Consider the following 20282-nt stretch of genomic DNA (forward strand, 5'->3'; position numbering starts at 1 on the left):
ACTGAAATGACAACAATGGATTCAGAATATTACATAAACTTAAGCTAAGAAAGCAGCAGCAGGGTTTGAAGGACCAACCCTAATTCTGAAAGAAATTGCCCTGTGGGTAAATTCTATCAAACAGCATTGCATTCTACAGAAAAATCACTGATCAACTGATGAAGCAAACTTCACTGCTGTCTCATTTTAAGAAACTGCCATAGGCACTCCAGCCTTCAGCAAACCTCACCCTGATCAGCCTGCAGCCATCAACATGGAGGCCAGACCCTCCACCAGAAAAATGATTAGGGCTCGCTGAAGGCTTGGATGATGATTAGTAATTTTAGCAATAAAGCATCTTTTAATTAAGGTATTATATCGTTTTTCAGACATACTATTACACACTTAAAAGACTACAGTATAGTGTATACTTGACCCTTATGTGCACTGGGAAACCAAAAAGTTCATGTGTCTTGCCTTATTGCATCCTTATTGCAGGATTCACCTTATTGTGATGGTCGGTCTGCAGCCAAACCTGCAGTATCTCCAAGTTATGCACATGCACAGCACAACTGAAATTTCCTTTCCTTCCCTCCAGAGCTCTATAATATGTGAGTATTAGAACTAGTACTGTGTTGAAGAAAAAGATTTACAAATAGGTAACTAATTTCTCAGTATTAAAAAAAAATGCAGCCCTGGCCAGGTGGCTCAGTTTGTTGGAGCATCATACACCAAAAGGCTGTGGGGTTGATTCCCCATCCAAGAGCATACCTAAGTTGCAGGTTTGATCTCCAGGTGGAGTGTGTTGTGGGAGGCAACCAACTGATGTCTATGTCCGCCAGTCTGTCTGTCTGTCTCTCCCTTCCTCTCTCTCTAACATCAATAAACACATCCTTGGGCAAGGATTTTTTAAAAATGCAGAAAAAGGTTCAAAACACTCAGATAAAGGACCAAAAATATCTGTATGCAAACTGAAAATCTACCACCTATCTGTGTATTCCAAAGCAACCATAACCAATCCTGACTGAACTTTGAGAAAAAAATACATGTTGCTTCAAATAATAATTCCATTCCATAGACATACTCAGGTTTTACAAAGTATTTAAAAATTAGATCATGTTTTTAAAATGGATATAGAAAATGGAAACAGAATTAGAAAAAGTAAACTTACCAAATATATTAGTGGAGTGGCCTTTCTTTGCAATAGGTCTGAGTTCATTATGCCCCCATCCATATATTCTATAATTATCCCAGGCATGTTTCATCATCTGAGAAAAGAGAAATTATAATCCAAACAGTTACATTATTCACACTGTTATCTGTATCTCGTGTAATTTAGAGATTGTATTACCAAATCCTCACAGTCTCCTATATCTCCCACATTAATATGTTATACTATTAACATCTGTACCAGTATGAAACACATACAATGTTTATTCTCAGGGTTGACACAAATTGAATGTAATAGATAAGTTCTTTCTATTAAGAAGGAAGGTGTCTGTTTGGCATGCTTTTCTTTTAGGAACTGCCAATCTTTTGGGTAACTGTTCCCATTTCCCCACTGTGATTATGACTGAACTGTCAATCAAGACGTCCTGACTGCACAACCAAACAACACAACCTGGTTAGAGAACCTCTTAACCTCAGACCAAAGATCAGAAAACTCCTTCTTTAACTATTTAGGCTTTGCAGTCGATACAGCTTCTATACCAACTACTTAATTCTGCTACTGTAGCACAAAAGCAGCCCTAGGCAATACATAAGCAAGTGGGCATGCCTGTTCCAATTAAACTTCTTTAAATATATATTTTATTGATTATGCTATTACAGTTGTCCCATTACCCCCCTTCATTCCCCTCTACCCTGCACACCCTCTCCCACCCACATTCCCCCCCTTTAGTTCATGTCCATGTGTCATAAGTTCTTTAGCTTCTACATTTCCCATACTATTCTTACCCTTCCCCTGTTTTCTACCTACCATCTATGCTATTTACTCTCTGTACCTTTTCCCCCTCTCTCCTCCTCCTACTCCCCTGTTGCTAACCCTCCATGTGATCTCCATTTCTCTGGTTCTGTTCCTGTTCTAGTTGTTTGCTTATTTTGGTTTTGGTTTTGTTTTAGGTGTGGTTGTTAATAACTGTGAGTTTGCTGTCATTTTACTATACATGTTTTTTGTCTTCTTTTTCTTATCTTCTTTCTTAGATAAGTCCCTTTAACATTTCATAAAATAAGGGCTTGGTGATGATGAACTCCTTTAACTTGACCTTATCTGGGAAGCACTTGATCTGCCCTTCCATTCTAAATGAAAGCTTTGCTGGATAGAGCAATCTGGGATATAGGTCCTTGCCTTTCATGACTTGGAATACTTCTTTCCAGCCCCTTCTTGCCTGTAAGATTTCTTTAGAGAAATCAGCTGACAGTCTGATGGGATCTCCTTTGTAGGTTACTGTCTCCTTATCTCTTGCTGCTTCTAGGATTCTCTCCTTCATTTTTACCTCGGCCAATGTAATTATGATGTGCCTTGGTGTGTTCCTCCTGGGTCCAACTTCTTTGGGACTCTCTGAGCTTCCTGGACTTCCTGGAAGTCTATTTCCTTTGCCAGATTGGGGAAGTTCTCCTTTATTATTTGTTCAAATAAGTTTTCCACTTGTTGCTCTTTCTCTTCTCCTTATGGTACCTCTATAATTCGGATGTTGGATCGTTTAAAGATGTCCTGGAGGTTCCTAGGCCTCTCCTCATTTTTCTGAATTCTTATTTTTTCATTCTTTTCTGACTGTATGTTGTTTTCTTCCTTCTGGTACACTCCATTGATGTGAGACCCAGCTTTCTTTCCATCATTATTGGTTCCCTGTGTGTTTTTCTTCATTTCACTTATTGTAGCCTTCATTTTTTCATCTAATTTGCCACCAAAATCAACCAATTCTGTGAGCATCCTGATCACCTGTGTTTTGAACTGTGCACCTAATAGGTTGGCTATCTCTCGGTCACTTAAAAGTATTGGTTCTGGGGCTTTCATTTGTTCTTCTGTTTGAGACATCGGTTTTGTTTTTTTTTTTTGTCTTGTCATGCCTGATACATATGAGGGACGGAGCCTTAGGTGTTCATCAGGGCAGGGCAACCCAGTTGCTGGGTTGTGACACTGTATGTGGGGGTGGGGTCCGAGAAGAACAATGACACCTGCTCCGCTCTCCATCAGACTTCAGTCCCTTCCACCACTTCCCCCAAGCAAACTGGGCCTTTCTGGTGCTAATTCCCATGTGGGTGGGCTTGTACACCCCATGGGTCTTTCCAACGACCTCTCCTGTGGGGCTGGGAGTCTCTCCCTGCGCCTCAACCCACACAGGTGTTTTCCATCAGTGCCCTGAGTCTCTATTTCCCGGCGCTGGGACCCTGGGACCACCTGGTCAGCCAGCCGCATTGCATGCAGTGCCTTGCTTCACAATTGCTGCCTCACTGGGTCTGCCGCTTGCGCGCCCAGGTTGACCTATGCTGGTCCTCATGCTCTTTGTTCTAGGACCCCCTCCATCTGGCTGCCCAACTCTGCCCCTCCTACCATTCTGGATGAACGTGTCTATCTTAACTTCTTGGTTGTCCGACTTCCATACAGTTCAATTTTGTCAGTTCTGGTTGTTATTCTGTTTCTAAATTGTTGATGTCCCTATCTTGGTTGTGCGAGGAGGCACAGTGTGTCTACCTATACCTCCATCTTGGCTGGAAGTCCCAATTAAACTTTATTTTTAAAAAATAAAGGCAGAGCCCTTGCCAGATGGTGTACTTGGTTGGAGTGTCATCCTGTACACCAAAAAGTTGTAGGTTTGATCCCCAGTCAGGACACATAAGGGAGTTAACTAATCAATGTTTCTCTCACATTGATGTTTGTTTTTTTCTTTCTTTCCTTTTCCTTCCTTATCCATTTCCTTTCCCTTTTCCTTCCTTTTCCATTTCCTTTCCCTTTTCCTTCCTTTCTTTTCTTTCTCTCTTCCCCCCTCGTTACCCTCCCCCATTCTTCCTCTCTCTTCAAAAAGTCAATAAACAGGTCCTCAAGTGAGTATTAAAAAAAGTAATAATTTTTTTTACAAGTCAGAATTTGGCACACAGGTTGTAGTTTGCCAACCCCTGACCTGGACAAAGTGACTGTGTACATGTGATTCACATAGGGACAATCAAGTCCTTTTACACACACATGTCAGTATAGACAGTAGTAGACAGAAGGACTCTCTCAGTTTGCAACCTCAAGGTCTAAGTAATATATAATCTTGGAGTTGATGGGGGCTAAATCTCTCCCAATTTGAAGAAACTAACTAACAAAAGAAAGGGAGACAGATACATATTACTGACAATACCATCTATAGACTCGGATTCAGCCAAGCTTGAAGCCCTCAGAGCCATTATGCTAATATATACTTTTATATCAATCAGTTTGTATTGAGTTTCTTATAACCCAAGGAGTCTAAGTAACACAATTATATATAAGCAAAGTATTTAATTATATATCAGTTGAATTATTTAATAGTAGACTGTAATGTAGCAAAAATCTATTCATTTAACAGTACACATTGAAACACTTTCCAATTTGTTTTTTTTTGCAGCCAGGCTTACCCAGATACCAAAACCAGGCAAATATATAACAAGGTAACTAAAAACCAATAAAAACACAAATGCAAGACTGCTGAACAAAAATTAGCAATATATAAAAAGGACACAATGACCAAATGCAGTTTAACCCAGGAATTTAAAACTAACATAACATTCAAAAAACCAATCAATATAATTCATCATGTTAACAGAATAAAAGAAAAAACATCATCCAATAATCTTTATAGATGTAAACAAAGCATCTGACAAAAACTTAACACGCACTCATGATAAAAACTGTCAGTGAATAGAATCTCTCCAAAAACCTACTTCTAACTACACATTTAATGGTATAAGAGTAAATGCTGAACCCCTACAATTGAAAAAAATTTAAGTATGTCCATTCTCATCACTTTTTTTCAACAGTGTACTAGAACTCCTAGAGAGTACAATAAGAGAAGAAAAAGAATTAAAGACATAAAAATCAAAAAGGAAAAAGGTAAAAATTTCTAGTCACAGAGGGCATAATTCTGTACAAGAAAAATTCTAAGCAATCTAAAAAAAGTCACTACAACTACATAATAAGTGACTTCAGTAAAATAACAGGATACAAATTTAACAGACTAAAATCAAATATATTTCCGTATCTGGTAATAAACAACAGAAATGAAAATTTTAAAACAATTCATTTATAATAGCATCAAGATGGATGACACACTTGGGAAAAATGTAATAGAATATGTGTAAGAACTATATACTGGGAACTACAAACACCACTGAAAGAAATTAAAGAAAACCTAAAAAAGCAGGAAGACGTAACATGCTCATGGAATGGAAGACTACTGTTAAGATAATTTTTCCAAATTCATCTACAGATTCAGTAAAATCTCAGTCAAAACCCAGCAACCATTTATTTTCGTAGAAAAGTTAATTCTAGAAAGGCAGAGGACCCAGAAGAGCCAAAACAATTTATACAAAGAACAAAACTGGAGGACTTACCTAATTTAAAAACTTACTGTAAGTTAAAGTCATCAACACAGTGTCATACTGGCATTAAGGATAATCATGGAGATTAACAGAATAAATGTGAGTCCAGAAAGAGACTCAATACCTGCTGATTTTGTCAACTGATTCTGTACAAAACTACCAAGATAATTCAATCAGGAAGAGACAGTCCTTTCAACAAATGAACAACTAGAAAGCCCTATGTAAAAAAAATAAAGCAAGACCTTTACTTCTCACAATTAAAAAAACTGACTCACAAGAGACCACAGAGTAAAATGTCAAAACTAAAACTAAAACATGTGCCCAAAGACTTGAACACAAATGTTCATAACAACTTTGTTCCTAACAGCCAAAAACTGGGACAAATGTACAGCAAATGTTCAACAGGCGAATGAATAGACCAAATCATGGTATAGCCACAAAATAGACTACTACTAAGAAAAAAGTTAAGTTTATGTGCATCTACACAGATAAATCTCAAAAACATTATGCTGAGCAAAAGCCTAGCAACAAAATGTCACATGCTTTATTACTCTATTCCATTTGACTGAAACTCTAGGAAAGACAAATCTAATCTATAATGATCAAAAGCAGATGTGTGGTTGCCTGGGACCAAGGAACCAGGGGGACTGACCAGAGAGGGGGCACAAGAAAACCATTTTGACATTAGGGACATAGTCATAGCTTGACTATAATTGCTGTTACACAGATGCCAAAGCCCATCAAGCAGTACTCTTAAAACAGGTACATTTTGTTGTATATATATTGTTTCAATATATTGAATTTTTTAAAAAATCTAATTTTTTAGTTAAATTTTTTAAAGTTAAATTTTTTAAAAAATCTAATAACCTATCATATCTTCCCCACTCATAATTTCTACTCTTCTGAGACAATTACTTAAACTTTCACCTATTTTTCCCTATTTACCACTATATTTCTAAATATAGGTAATAATGCTATTTCTTGTTTTTAAGCTTTAGATATTTACTATGTTCTCCTATAGTTAAGATAACTGAGCTCTCTAATGCCTCTATCCACTCACCTCTACATATACTTCCCCACATATATGTATTTCCCTGGCCCACATACTCCCAATGTAGTTAACATGTTTTCTTATAATAATTACATTACTTCGTTCAACCTTTGTTTTCCCAGCTATTAACTGCTGGTCTGAGGGTTTAGTGGGATTTTTTGTTTGTTTCCTTAGTTTGTAACATAACAGTTATGAATTTACTTCCAAATCAGACAAACTGTCAGTTCTATTTTATTCTGTAATATACCCTTCCTGAAGCTCTCTATCCTACTCTACTCTGGAGTGCTGTTCTCGCCACACGAAGCACAGCCATCAACTGCTGATTCCCTCAGTCGCAATCCTAGGAATGCCCTTCTTTATTCTCTATAGTGACAGGTACCCTGTTTCCAAAATCCCTTCTCTTCCTATTTTTGTGCTGAAGCATATTTTACAGTAGCAATCTGAGAAAATGCCTAAAAATATCTTTACTGTCAGATCTGATTCATAATTTGATTAGACATAATTCTTTCTAGTTTCCAATATTATTGTTGAGGAATCTGATGAACCATTATGTACAATCCAATCTTTTGAGTGGAACCTTTTTCTTTCCCTTGTAAACTTTTAGGATCTTTTTTATGCTACTTTTCTAACATTTCAAGAGTCCGTTGTTTGTTTTTTTTTTCTTCTTTGCTCCTTGTGATGGATGCCTGACAGGTCCTTTCAATCCAGCAACTCACTTGCTTTAGACTTGCTAATTTTCTTGAGTTGTCTCTTTGACTTCTTACCCTCCATTATCCCTGCTCTCTTCTAACCGTATCTATCTAATAACTTGTCAGATGTTCTAGATTGATCTTATAATTTTTTTAATTTTCTCCATTTTTTGTCCTGAGAGATTTGCTCAATTTTATCTTCAAACTCTTCTTTTGAAATTTTTAATTCTATAATATTTTTAATTTCCAAAAGCTCTGTTACTTTATAAATGTTCCTTTTTATAACTTACTATTCTCATTTCATGAATTCATTTTTTGTCACTCCAATGATGTTACCTATTTAATATATTTTTTCTGCTCCCTTTATTATTTCTGTATCCTCTGAATTTATTTGTTCCATCTGTTTTGATCTGTCATGTGAGAAACTTTCCTTAAATGTCTGGTGGCCTTTGGTTTGCTCTCCACGTAGCAGTGAGGCACTTATAAGACAAAGGCTGTCAGTGAATGAGCCAACTATTGCAGCTGACTGAGCCTCATCTTAGAGAGATCAGGTGAAACCCATGGGTGCTTGAGGAACAGTGTAGGACTTTTCTCTTGGACCAGTCTCCCCAGAAAGAAGTCCTCCATTCTCCACTGTGCTGAATATAAACCTGGCTTCCAGATTTCTGAGAAGTGGGCAGGAGAAAGTAATCTCAATATTCAGAATGCATTTTTTTACCTAATCCCTGCACCCCCACCACTTTCTTTATTTTTTAGAATGATCTCTGTGCTTTCACTCAGCCACACCTGGTATTCCCAAAATCCAGATATTCTCTAATTTATCCTTCCAAAAGGTTAACTTTTGTCTTCTGTTTGGAAAGGGAGGGTAGTGGCTGGGATGCACAGGGTATAGAATTAGGGATCTAGGGGTTAAGAGCTCCTTTTAAAACTTTCAAATAATCCTTTTCCAGCTCTATTTTCTTAATACAACCTTAAGTAAATGGTGTCTAATTCTTGACACTTTCAGGTATTCTGCAGTTCACATCACCTTTCCTCTAGTTAGCTCATTCCCCTGCAAGCTTAGGTTTCAACTCTCTCTGCTTCCTAAGTCAGTACCATAAGGTTTAACAGGAACCTACAAAGAGGTCATTATGTTTTATGCTGATTTATAAGAAAACTGGATAATATGGCATGCTCTAAAGGATTGATTCAGCAGATCTAGGTTGTCCAAACCCTGCAGATCCCAAAGGAAGGTTTGGCCCACACTGGGCTCCTGGAAAATAACCTCAAACCCTTTATTATCCTGCATGTTATGAGTATCTTTGTCTACCTGAAGCCTTGGGCTGTGTCAGTTTATGATAACAATGTGATTTACTGTAGGGGCCTTTGGCCACATGATATCAGCCTGACTCTGGAGGAGTTGAAGAACTAAGTTCAGCCAAGCATACATAAAGAGCCTCCAGTAAAAACCCCGGACACCAAGACTCAGGGGAACTTCCCTGGTAGGCAACACTTCATGCGCACTGCCACACACCACTGCTGGGAGAACCAAGCACTGTCCATGTCACTCCGCTGGGAGAGGACAACGAGAGGCCTGCACCAGGTCTCTCCTGGACTCTCTCCTATGCGCCTTTTCTATTACTAATTTTAATTTTGCTGTAATAAACTGAAACCACGAATACAACAGCTTTACTGAGTCCTTCCTGTGACTACTTCTTGTAAATCATTGAGTGGTCTCAATGACCTTTGGGTGGTCTCAGGGTTCCCTAAGCACACAGTTATCTACCTAAATTATTGTGTACATGAGAAAGTACTTCAATAAATTCTAATGACATCTAAAAAAAAAAGCAGGTCAGGCATCTGGAAAAAAAAAACAAACCAATCAATGTCTCTCCAATGGTATCCAAAGAAAGTGCCTTAAGCAGTCTGTACATAAAACAAGATGCCAGGAGTGAGGTAAAGTCAGAGCACACTGCTATTTTGATTCCATCAAGGCCAGGGTCTTATAATAATTCATAAGGCCAAGCTTAAACTACCTACTAAATCTTTCATATTCATCACTAGAACATGTCCATATAAATATTTGACTGTTTGAACTAAGTTTATTATCTTATGACAAACAATGCCTTTGAAATATTATTGATGCTATTACACCCAGACAGAATCTTCTTCTACAGAGGTAGTACAACTGCAAACTCCACCTGGAATTAGCTGAGGTTCTAATTAACAAAGTTCACCTGAAATAGTCACTAGATTCCCATCCCCCCCCTCACCCCAGTAGTCTCTGTATCTCCAAGTCATTCCTAAAGTAACAAATTGAAAGACTTCTGTGACTAAACAAATACAAAAAACTCTCAGATCAATCCCTCCTCATTCTTCAATCCACTGAGATTCTTTGGAAAAAATATGTATTCTTAATCTGCTGTGAAGTTATGGGGTTTCATGACATGTTCCTTAAAAGATGGAAGATTTACTGCTAACTCTTCAGAAGCATGTTTCTAAGGAGATATACAGAGCATTTAACAGAGTCCCTTATAACTTCTTAACACTTAAGAAATTTCTTGTTCAGTGATAAATTATTTATAAATCTATTCTACATTATTTATAAAATGCTGAATATCAAAAGATCTCTGAACACAAATGGGTGAGTGATGTAACCATCCAAACATTGTGTCAAAATTTTAAGTGTTCAATAATTATAACCAATATTAAGAAAGAGAGTTCTAGCCCTTACTGCCAACTTAGAAACTGAACTACAACTATGACCCCAAAACAAACAAGGCCAAAGTATGACAACATAAACAGTGTGTCTGTCTCTCCAATCAAATATATATCCACAACCACTCTGTATCTTAAATATCAGCTTATTATTACCTCTTTAATTTTTTCCCTTTTCTTTTTTATGTCATTATCTTCGGGGTCTCCACCACTTATTCCTAAAAGGTTTGGTATAGGGACTGGTGGCAGTGGCTTTTTCTCTTTTGTCTTCATTTCTTGGACTACCTTATTTTTCTCTGTCTGAATTTCTGCTTGGATTTCCTCTCTCGACTTTTTTAATTTTTCTTTTGCTTCTTCCAAGGCCTTCTCGTGATCAGCTCGAATTTTGTTTCTCAAATGTTCCTCTTCTTCCCTGTAAGAAAAAGAGAGAAAAAAAGACTGGTTTGAATGACCCTTAAGAACTTCAAGCTTTAAACGTAAAACTTAAAGTTTCCTCCACCAAACTCTGGTAGCTGTTTCCTGCTCCTGCGTTAAAAGGTAGGAATGACCTGTGAGAGGCTCAAGCCCACCTGCCTGAAGAAGAGGATAAATACAACTTGGTATGAGCCCCATATGACAGGAGCTAACACACTAACATGTTACATAATGGAAGAAGAGGGAACCTAGAAAGTAAGTTACAATTTCAGAGCCAATGAGAACAGAGAAAACAGCAATCTGTAACTTATCAGTAGACACATTAAAAACAAAAAGGAAAAAAAAAGGAGGCAGGGGAGGAGGAAGAAAGAAAGGAAGGAAGACATACCAGTGAAAAACTAGGTGGGAGAGAGAAAATCAAAAATAGAATTAAGAATTAAGTATCAAGATAAACAAAAATATAGTGTCAAGGAAAGAGATAAGCGGAAAAATAAAAGGATGGGAAATTTTGCATTATTGTAATAGTACATCATGCTCTTCCAAAACTTTTGCATTTTGGAAATACCATACATAGAGCTTATAGCGCAATCATTCCTGAGTGATGCGGGTATGACTACTTAAAATTCTCATGAGCCCTTGTTACAAACACACATTCCAATTCAGCAGGTCTGTGTGACACCCATGAATCTACATTGTTAGGAGCTCCCCTGATGATTTTGGTGAACACAAACGTTTGGAAACCACTACCTTAGTGTGGACACTGGGTTTTCTACTCAGACCTATTCTGTAACAGCTCAGTCTTCTCTCAGCCTCCACCCAATCTACGTGACTGAATGCAGGAATTGTGCGTACTACTTTCCAAACCAGCCAACAATGATAGCTACTCTAAACATCTAACTCAACCGTCACCACAGTCACCTTGCAAACCCCTTGGTTCCTGAAAAACTTAGACAAATAACAACAAAAATAATCACTGTTGTGGCTTAGATGTATTACATCTAAGCACTGGCTTAGTGAATTACATAGATTATCTTATTAAATTCTCACACCATTAATGAAGTACCCTCTATTAAACACTGTTCTCACCTTATTATGAAACAGCAAGGCACAAAGAGAAAAACTAAGTAATTTGTTTAGGGTCATAGAGCTAGTAAGTAGAGAACCTAGTTACAAACACAGGCATTTTGACTTCTTAAACACTATGTCTTTCACATAAGGGATAAATGTTATTTAAGAATTTGACTTTTACTGTATAAATACTAACACCTATCTCTCAACATCTTTTCTCCCTCTTAGTCCCAGAGCCCTCAATTTTTAGATAAGCACATGATCCTGCTAAATAAAAAGTCTATTTCTCAGCCTACCTTATTGAAACTGCTCCCACGGAATTCATGTGATCAGAAATGAACTTCTACATTGAGTAAGCCACTGGTATTTTGTGATTTTTATAGCTGGTAAATAACCTAATTGTAAGTGAGCCACACTCCATCTTAGATGTTCTCTTTCCCTAGGGCTCTCATTAGTATCTGAGGGTTGATTTGCCAGAAATATATTAACCAAGGGATAGATTTCCTTCTCCAATTAGTGTATTTAAATGTTTGGGAACATCGTAAAGGACAAACACAATCCTCGATTACATATGTATACAAAAAATTACACTGAAATCTTGTTTTGCAAATATTCAGGCAAAGATACGAGTATTTTCCCTTTCTCTTCGCTCTCTCCTTGTCTAGTAGATCTTTACTCTACTCTTCACCTACAAACACAAAGCCTCATCCACTTATTAAAAAATACATAAATAGCTAAAAACTTCCTTAAAAACTGCCTCCACCTCTACTTCAGTGGTGCTCCCTTCCTCCCTTGAGTACTACACCTGCTGTTTCCACTTTCCTCAACCTCTCACCAGTCTTACACGCACCACAGTTAAAAACTGATACCTGAGTTTATCCTTCCTTTGCAAGTCCCTCTTCCTCAGGCCTGCCTTTACAAGTTGCTGATCATTGGCTCTATCATCAGTGCACCTCAAATACATTGTATTCCATCCTCACTCCTGTTCTTATTCTATATACTCTTCCTATTCAACATCATCTAACTGTATTTTCTCAACTGTTACAACAAAATACATATGGTCAGCCTTTACCAGGTTACTAAGTACTCGGGACCCAAATTTCTAACACTGGTAATTTGTTTCTGTGGCTGCCTAGGTTTATTTGGTTTCTCCCTAAGACACTATCCCTGATGCTGAATATTTGTGTCCCCAAAAATTCATATGTTGAAACTTTAACCCCAAACATGATAGTATCTGAAGATGAGGCTTTTGGAAACTAGTTAGTGTTAAATCAGGACATAAGGGTGAGGCACTCATGATGGAATTAGTGGTTTTATAAGAAGACAAGAGAGCCCTGCCAGTGGGGCTCAGTTGGTTGGAGTAACCACCCGTAAACCAAAAGGTGGCAGACTCAATTCCCAATCGGGACATGTGCCTGGGTTGTGGGTTCAGTCCCAGTCCCAGCATGTGCAAGAGCCAGCCTATCATTGTTTCTCTCCCCCTCTCTCTCCTTCCCTTCCCCTCTCTCTAAAATCAAAAAGCATGCCCTCAAGTGAGGAATAAAAAAATAAATAAATAAAAGCAAAACTATTATAAAGAAAAGAAGACAAAGAGAAACAAATATATCTTTCTTTTTATATAACTCTCCCCTCACCCCACCCCACCCCACCCTACCCTCTCCTCCTGACCGGCCCCAAGCACAAATGAATGGCCATGTAAGGACACAGCAAGAAGGCAGCTACCTGCAAGCCAGGACAAGCCAGGAAGAGAGCCTTCACCAAAAGCTGACCCTGCTAGACCTTGATCTTGGACTTTTCAGCCTCTAAAACTGTGAGATTTAGGCCATCAGTCTATGGTGTTTTGTTATGGCAGCTCAAGCAAGATCCATTTCAAGCTAATTTTTATAAATGGTCCTGGAGACACATTTTAAATTGGAGCAGAAGGCTTGAAAAGGAACTAAGTCTCTTGAAATAAGAAAAGGGACCAGAAGCAAAACAAGAAAGTGAGAAATAATGCTCGAGCTATACAGTGCAGACAGTGAAAGATGGAGGCCAGTAATAATTTCTGGCCCTTCATTTAAATGATCCTTATAACCTAGTGTTTCTCAGATATACTCTGGGCATGTTAGGCAAGACAATTCAATTCTCTGTTGTGCAGGACACCAGGGCGCTGTGGTGGACTGGTTAGCATTCCTGGCCCTCATCTACTAAATGCCAATAGTGTCACTCTTTTCTTCACTGTAACAAACAAAAAATGCTCCCATGTTTCCAAGACCTCTCTCCTGGGAGAACAGTACTGGCCCATTTTAAACCACTGCACAGAAAGTTCTAGAATGGTAGAGTCCAGGAAGACTGTTTATATCTACATTTCTTTTTTTTTAAAGATTTTATTTATTTATTTTTAGAGAGGGAAGGGAGGGAGATAGAGAGAAAGAGAGAAACATCAATGTGCGGTTGCTGGGGGTCATGGCCTGCAACCCAGGCATGTACCCTGACTGGGAATCGAACCCGCGACACTTTGGTTCACAGACCCCACTCAATCCACTGAGCTACGCCAGCCAGGGCTTATACCTACATTTCTAAGTAGCACAGCACAAGTAAGGACTTTATTCCTAACTATAATATAAGTCACTATACTAAAACTTAGGGTCCTTTTCAGTTTATATTTCTTAAGATGTTAATATGTAATCCTCCATCTAAATTCAGAAATTCGCCAGCATATTGGTAGCAGACTCCCTCCTCTTTCTATAGAAGCCAAATGGTTCTAGGTACTTTATCTTTCTACTGTAAAACAGCAAGGCAAGGCCCGATGACCTACATTTAGGTGATCAGATGCTCTGCCTGAAACTGCAGATCTGGAGTAAGTGACATAAAGAAACAAAAATTCAATTTCAGAAATCACTGAAAAAGCAGGGAAACCCACTGTTGAGAGGTAGCATAATGATATCCAGCTCTTACTGACCAGTAGTACTGGCAATGATGCTTTAACTACTTCTTGACCCTCGGTATGGTTCTGCATACCTGTCTTCCTTAAATGCCTGTCCTCTAAACCTAGTTCCACAGACCAAATATTAATTTTGACAGCCAACCAATATCCTTCCAAAAAATACCTATTTTACATGCATTATAGTTGGTTTCTAACACTTGTATCCAAGATTCCTCTCTAAGTCTTTTTAGGGCAGATGGAGGAGATATTCTAGGACTATGACCTAAGCTCTTGCCTTGACTCACTCCCTCTCAATTCTTGCTAAGGCAGTTCAGCTAATGTAGAATGAAAAATTCTGACCCACTAACACTACTGAAAAATAAGAGTCTCACCTACATGCTTAAAACTCCAAGTTATTCTGACTATGGCATAAATGAGAACAAGATGGAATATAGGAAGGCAGTCAACCAGCCCATAATTACTATTTACTATTACTCATTCATAAAGAAGGTACTTTCAGAAATCTAGAAAGAGACCTGGGACCTCCCAAAGCACTAACCTATCCAGACAGCTTTCCTGTAAGGCTATTCGCATGCCTAAGCTGAGAACTGCTGAGAGGGTCTGTCTCAGTCCCTCCTGGGAAGAAATCCTCCTGATCATCTACCCAGGTCAAAGCCATCACCTACAACTTACAGGCTCTCCAGAGAAAAGGCCCATCCCAACAGACAGGCATTTTGCCTGAGGTGAGCTGTTAGCTATTCAACTCCAACTAAGAGGGCCCTCAGAGACTGCCCCACTCACTGCTCATCTAGACCTAATTAAAGCCCATACACTAAAAACAAGAAAGCCATACAGCACCAGTGAGTAAACCAAAATTCTCAACTCCAAATCCACTCTTAGATACTCTACTTCACGGTGTTGGGGCTCAGACTCTCCAAATTACCTCCATGTCTTTTTTGTCAGTTGGTTTCCTATTAGGTTCAACCAACAGGGAGTACTAAGAGGAGACTAGAAAGCAGAAGGATGAGATCTTGATAATATAGTTCTAAAATAGTTAGAAAAGTCAATTTATCAAAAAGAAATAACAATTATAAATATATATACATCAAACAAAAAAAACACAAAATATATGAGCAAGCATTGAGAGGACTGAAAGACAAAACACAATTTCACAATGGTAGTTGCAAACTTCTATACCCCACCTTCAATAATGGCTAGACTCTCTAAACAAAGGACCAGTATGGAAAGAGAAGATATGAACAACAGTATAAACCCACTAAACCTAACAAACATACAGAACATTCTACCCAATAACAGAACCCACATTCTTCTCAAGCACACATGGAACATTCTCTAAAATAGAAAGCATGTTAGGTCACAAAATAATCCTTAATAAATGTAAAAATATCAGTCATACAAAATACCTTCACTGACCACAATGAAATAAAGATAAAAATCAATAACTGAGTCCTAACCAGCATGGCTAAGCTGGTAGGGCATCATTCTACAAAGCCACAGGTCACTGTTTAGATTCTAGGTCAAGGCCCTTGCCTCAGATGCAGATTGCCAATATGGGTGTGTACAGGAGGCAACCAATCGATGTTTCTCTCTCACACTGGTGTTTTTCTCCCTCTCTTTCTCCCTCCCTCACCCTCTCTCTAAAAATAATAAATAAAATTTTAAAAATAACAAAAGAAAAATAAAAATTCAAAAATATGTGTGTATTAAACAACACATTCATTTAAGCACCAAGAGGTCAAAAAAGAAATCACATGGTGTACTTCTGGTCAAGATGGAGGTGTAAGTAAATACAGATCACCTCCTCACACAACCATAACAAAAGTTACAACTAAATTATAAAACAACTATCACCCAGAATTGTCAGAAAAACGAGCTATATGAGGTCTGACAACCAAGGAATTGAAGAAGTCATGTTCAACCAGAAAGGTGGGAAGGGCAGAGACATAGAGACTCAGAACAGGTGGTCCCAAACCCATGTGTCGTAGATAAAAATGAGGAGGGACACCTCTGGAGCAAGGGATACCTGTAGAGCAAGGGATCCCAGCTCCACATCAGACCACCCAGCCCAGAGTTGCACTGCCAAGAAGATAAATCCCCACAACTTCTAACCCAGTGGTTAAAACCCAGTGGAGGCTGAGTCAGCAGAAGAAACTGCGGGGTTCTCACGTGTCTCCACTTAAAGGGCCTGCAATGGACTTAGAACTTACACAGACTCACTCTATCTGAGCTCCAGCACCAGGGCAGCAGCTGGAAGGGCACCAATGGCATACAGGGAGAAAATGAAGTGGCTGGCATCAGGGTAAGTGCTGGGAAACAGCTTCCTCTAACACAAAACTTCAGAGGCCAGGCAGCAGCACTGTCCCCTTTCTGAGTCCTCCCCCACACAAAGCCACAGAGCAATGACACCACATCAAAGACTCCTCCATTGCCCTTGTTCACATGAGTTGCCCAACCCTGGTGATTACCTAAGGCTCTGCCCCATCCAACTTACGGGTGCACTTTTCTACAACAGGCCATGCTACTAAGACAGGGAGGCAAAGCAGCTCTACCTAATACACAGAAACAAACACAGGGAGGCTGCCAAAATGAGGAGACAAAGAAATATGGACCAAATTAAAGAACAGAACAAAACTCCGTAAAAAGAACTAAACCAAATGGAGACAAGTAACCTATTAGATGCACAGTTCAAAACACTGGTTATTAGGATGTTCAAGGAACTCATTGGGCACTTCAGCAGCATAAAAGAAGAACCAGGCAACAGACTACACTAAGTGAGATAAAGAAAAATTTACAGAGAAACAAAGTGGAGTGAAGGAAGCTGAGAATCAAATCAATGATTTGGAACATAAGGAAGAAAAAAGCATTCATTCGGAACAGCAAGAAGAAAAAAGAATCCAAAAAAAACAAGAATAGGTGAAGAAACCTCTGAAACAACTTCAAACATACCAACATTTGAATCATAGGGGTGCCACAAGGGGAAGAGGAAGAGCAAGAAATTGAAAACTTATTTGAAAAAATAATGAAAGAAAACCTTCCTAATTTGGTGAAGGAAGACATACAAGTTCAGGAGGTGCAAGAGTCTCAAACAAGATGGGACTCAGAGAACCACACCAAGACACATAATAATTAAATTGCCAAAGGTTAAAGATAAAGAGAATCTTAAAAGTAGCAAGAAAAAAACAGATCGTTAGTTGCCTACAAAGGAGTTCCTGAAACTATCAGCTGATTCCTGAAAATAAACCTTAGGGCAAGAAGGGACTGGCAAGAAATATTCAAAGTAATGAAAAGCAAGGACTTATAATTTAAGATTACTTTACCCAGCCAAGTTATCATTTAGAATTGAAGGGCAGATAAAGTGCTTCCCATACAAAGTAAAGCTAAAGGAATTCACCATCACCAAGCCATTATTATATGAAATGTTAAAGGGACTTATTTAAGAAAAAGAAGAAGATCAAAACTATGAACATTAAAATGGCAATAAATTCACAACTATCAACAATTGATTCCAAAAAAACAAACTAAGCAAACAAACACAACAGAAACAGAATCATAGATATGGAGATCATTTGGAAGGTTATCAGTTGGGTGGGAGAAGGGGGAGAATGGGGGAAAAGGTGCAGGGGGTTAAGAAGTACAAATTGGTAGGTACCGAATAGACGGGGGGAAGATAGGAAGAGTATAGAAAATGGAGTAGCCAAAGAACTTATATGCATGATATATGTAAGAATCATGGACATCAACTAAGTAGGGGGATTGCCAGAGGGAATATGAGGTACCGGGTGGAGGGGGAAAAATTGGGACAACTGTAATAGCATAATCCACAAAACATATTTTTAAAAAATCATATAGCAAATTAGAAAATACAAGACCACTAAGAACAAAAATACAATATATCAAAAGTTATGGGATGCAACAAAAGCAGGGCTCAGAGGGAAATTCATAGCAGCAATTGCCTACATTTTAAAAAGATCTCAAATTAATGTAACTTTAAAACTTAAGGAACTAGAAAAAGAAAAAAATCCCAAAGCTAGTGGTAGATTAGACTAAAGATAAACAAAATTGAAAACAGAAAACAATAGAGAAAAATCAACCAAACCAAAAATTTGATCTTTGAAAAAAAGCAACAAATTTGACAAACCTTTAGATAAATGATGAAAAACAAAACAGAGGTGATGCAAATAACAGAAATAAGAATGAGGACAGTACCAATGACATTACAGAAATAAAAAAAGATTAAAAGCGAATAGTATACTGTGAATAACTGTACAACAACACATTAGATAACCTAGATAAATTCAACACATTCCTAGAAACAAACTATGAAAACTGAATCAAGAAGAAATAGAAATCTGAAAAGACCTATAACAGGTAAGGAACCTGAATAAGGAATCAAGAGCCTCCCAACAAAGAAAAGCCCAGGACCTGATGGTTTCCCAGGTAAATTCTACCACATTTAAAGGATTAACACCAATCCTACTCAAATGCTTCCAAAGTACAGAAGAGGAGGTAACACTTCTTAACTCATTCTAAGGAGCCAGTATTGCCCTCATATCAAAGTCAGACTAAAACATTACAAGAAAATAAAACTACAGATTAATATCCTTTACAAATATAGCTGCAAAAATCCTCAAAAATACTAGCAAACTGATTCCAATAGCACTATTAAAATGATTATACACCATACACAAGGTGGTCCAGCATAAGAAAACCAATCAATATAGCACACCACATTAAAAGAACAAAGGAAATAAAATATATAAATTTCACCCAATGCAGAAAAAAGCATTTGACAAAATCCAACACTTTCATGATAAACATATTTAGCAAACTATAAATAGAAAGGGAATTTCCTCAATATGATAAAGAGCGTTTTTGAAAAACCCAGAGCTAATATCATACTCAAAGGTAAGAGACTGAAAGTTTCCCCCCTAAGGTCAAGAATAAGGCAGCCGTGGATGGGTAGGTAGTTCAGTTGGTTGGAGCATCATCCTGTACACCAAAGGGTGCGGGTTCAATTTCCAGTCAGGGCACATACTTAGATTACAGATTCGATCCCTAGTCAGAGCACATTCAGAAGGCAACCAGTCAGTGTCTCTCTCACACATTGGTGTCTGTCTGTCTGCCTGTCTGTCTCTCTTTCCCCCTCATCTCTCTAAAATCAGTACACATATCCTCAGGTGGGTATTAAAAAAAAAAGAATAAGGCAAAGATGCCACTTTTAGCACTGCTATTCAACATTGCACTGTTGAATTCTAGCCAGTGCAATTGGGCATGAAAAGAAAATAAAAGGCATCCAAATTGAAACGAGAAAAGTGGAAATATCTCTATTTACAGGTGACATCATCCTAAATATACACAAAATCCCAAATAATCCACAAAAATGACTACTAGAACTAATAAATGAATTCAGTTAAGTTGAGGTCACAAGATCAACATGCAAAAATCACATGTGTTTCTGTAAATGAAAAATGGTAAGTAAAAAAAAAGAAAGAAAGAAAATTAAGGAACAATTCCTAGGATAACTTTAACCAAGGAGATGAAACACTATACACTCGAAACTATAAACATTGCTGAAATGAATTACAGAAGGCTTAAATAATGGAAAGATAATGTGGTTATGGATTGTAAGATTTCTTATTGTTAAGATGACAATACTACCCAAAGAAATTTACAGGCTCAATGCAATCCCTATCAAAACTCAAACAGCTGTTTTTGCAGAAATTGAAAAGCTGATCCTTAAATTCCTAGGAAATAGTAAGTGGCTTCAAATAGTCCAAACAGTACCTTAAAAGAACAATGCTGGAGCTCTCACATTTCCCAATTTCTACACTTGCTACAAAGCTATAGTAATCAAAACAATGTGTACTGACATAAAGATAAACATATATAAATGAAT

The 20282-nt window shown here is 38.0% G+C and overlaps 1 protein-coding gene across 1 annotated transcript in view; it reads right to left on the reverse strand.

Moving 5' to 3' along the window:
* MAN1A2 (mannosidase alpha class 1A member 2) overlaps positions 1 to 20282 on the reverse strand; it is a 124170-nt gene that overhangs the window by 90136 nt on the left and 13752 nt on the right. The window contains exons 2-3 of the mRNA XM_045861689.1: positions 10135 to 10390; positions 1151 to 1247 (exon numbers count right to left, since the gene is read on the reverse strand). Of these exons, the coding sequence (XP_045717645.1) occupies positions 1151 to 1247; positions 10135 to 10390 (353 nt within the window). The remainder of the gene's footprint in view (positions 1 to 1150; positions 1248 to 10134; positions 10391 to 20282) is intronic.

Source organism: Phyllostomus hastatus, unplaced genomic scaffold, assembly GCF_019186645.2.
Source record: "Phyllostomus hastatus isolate PE091 unplaced genomic scaffold, TTU_PhHast_1.1 phas_scaffold_216, whole genome shotgun sequence".
Taxonomy (NCBI): domain Eukaryota; kingdom Metazoa; phylum Chordata; class Mammalia; order Chiroptera; family Phyllostomidae; genus Phyllostomus; species Phyllostomus hastatus.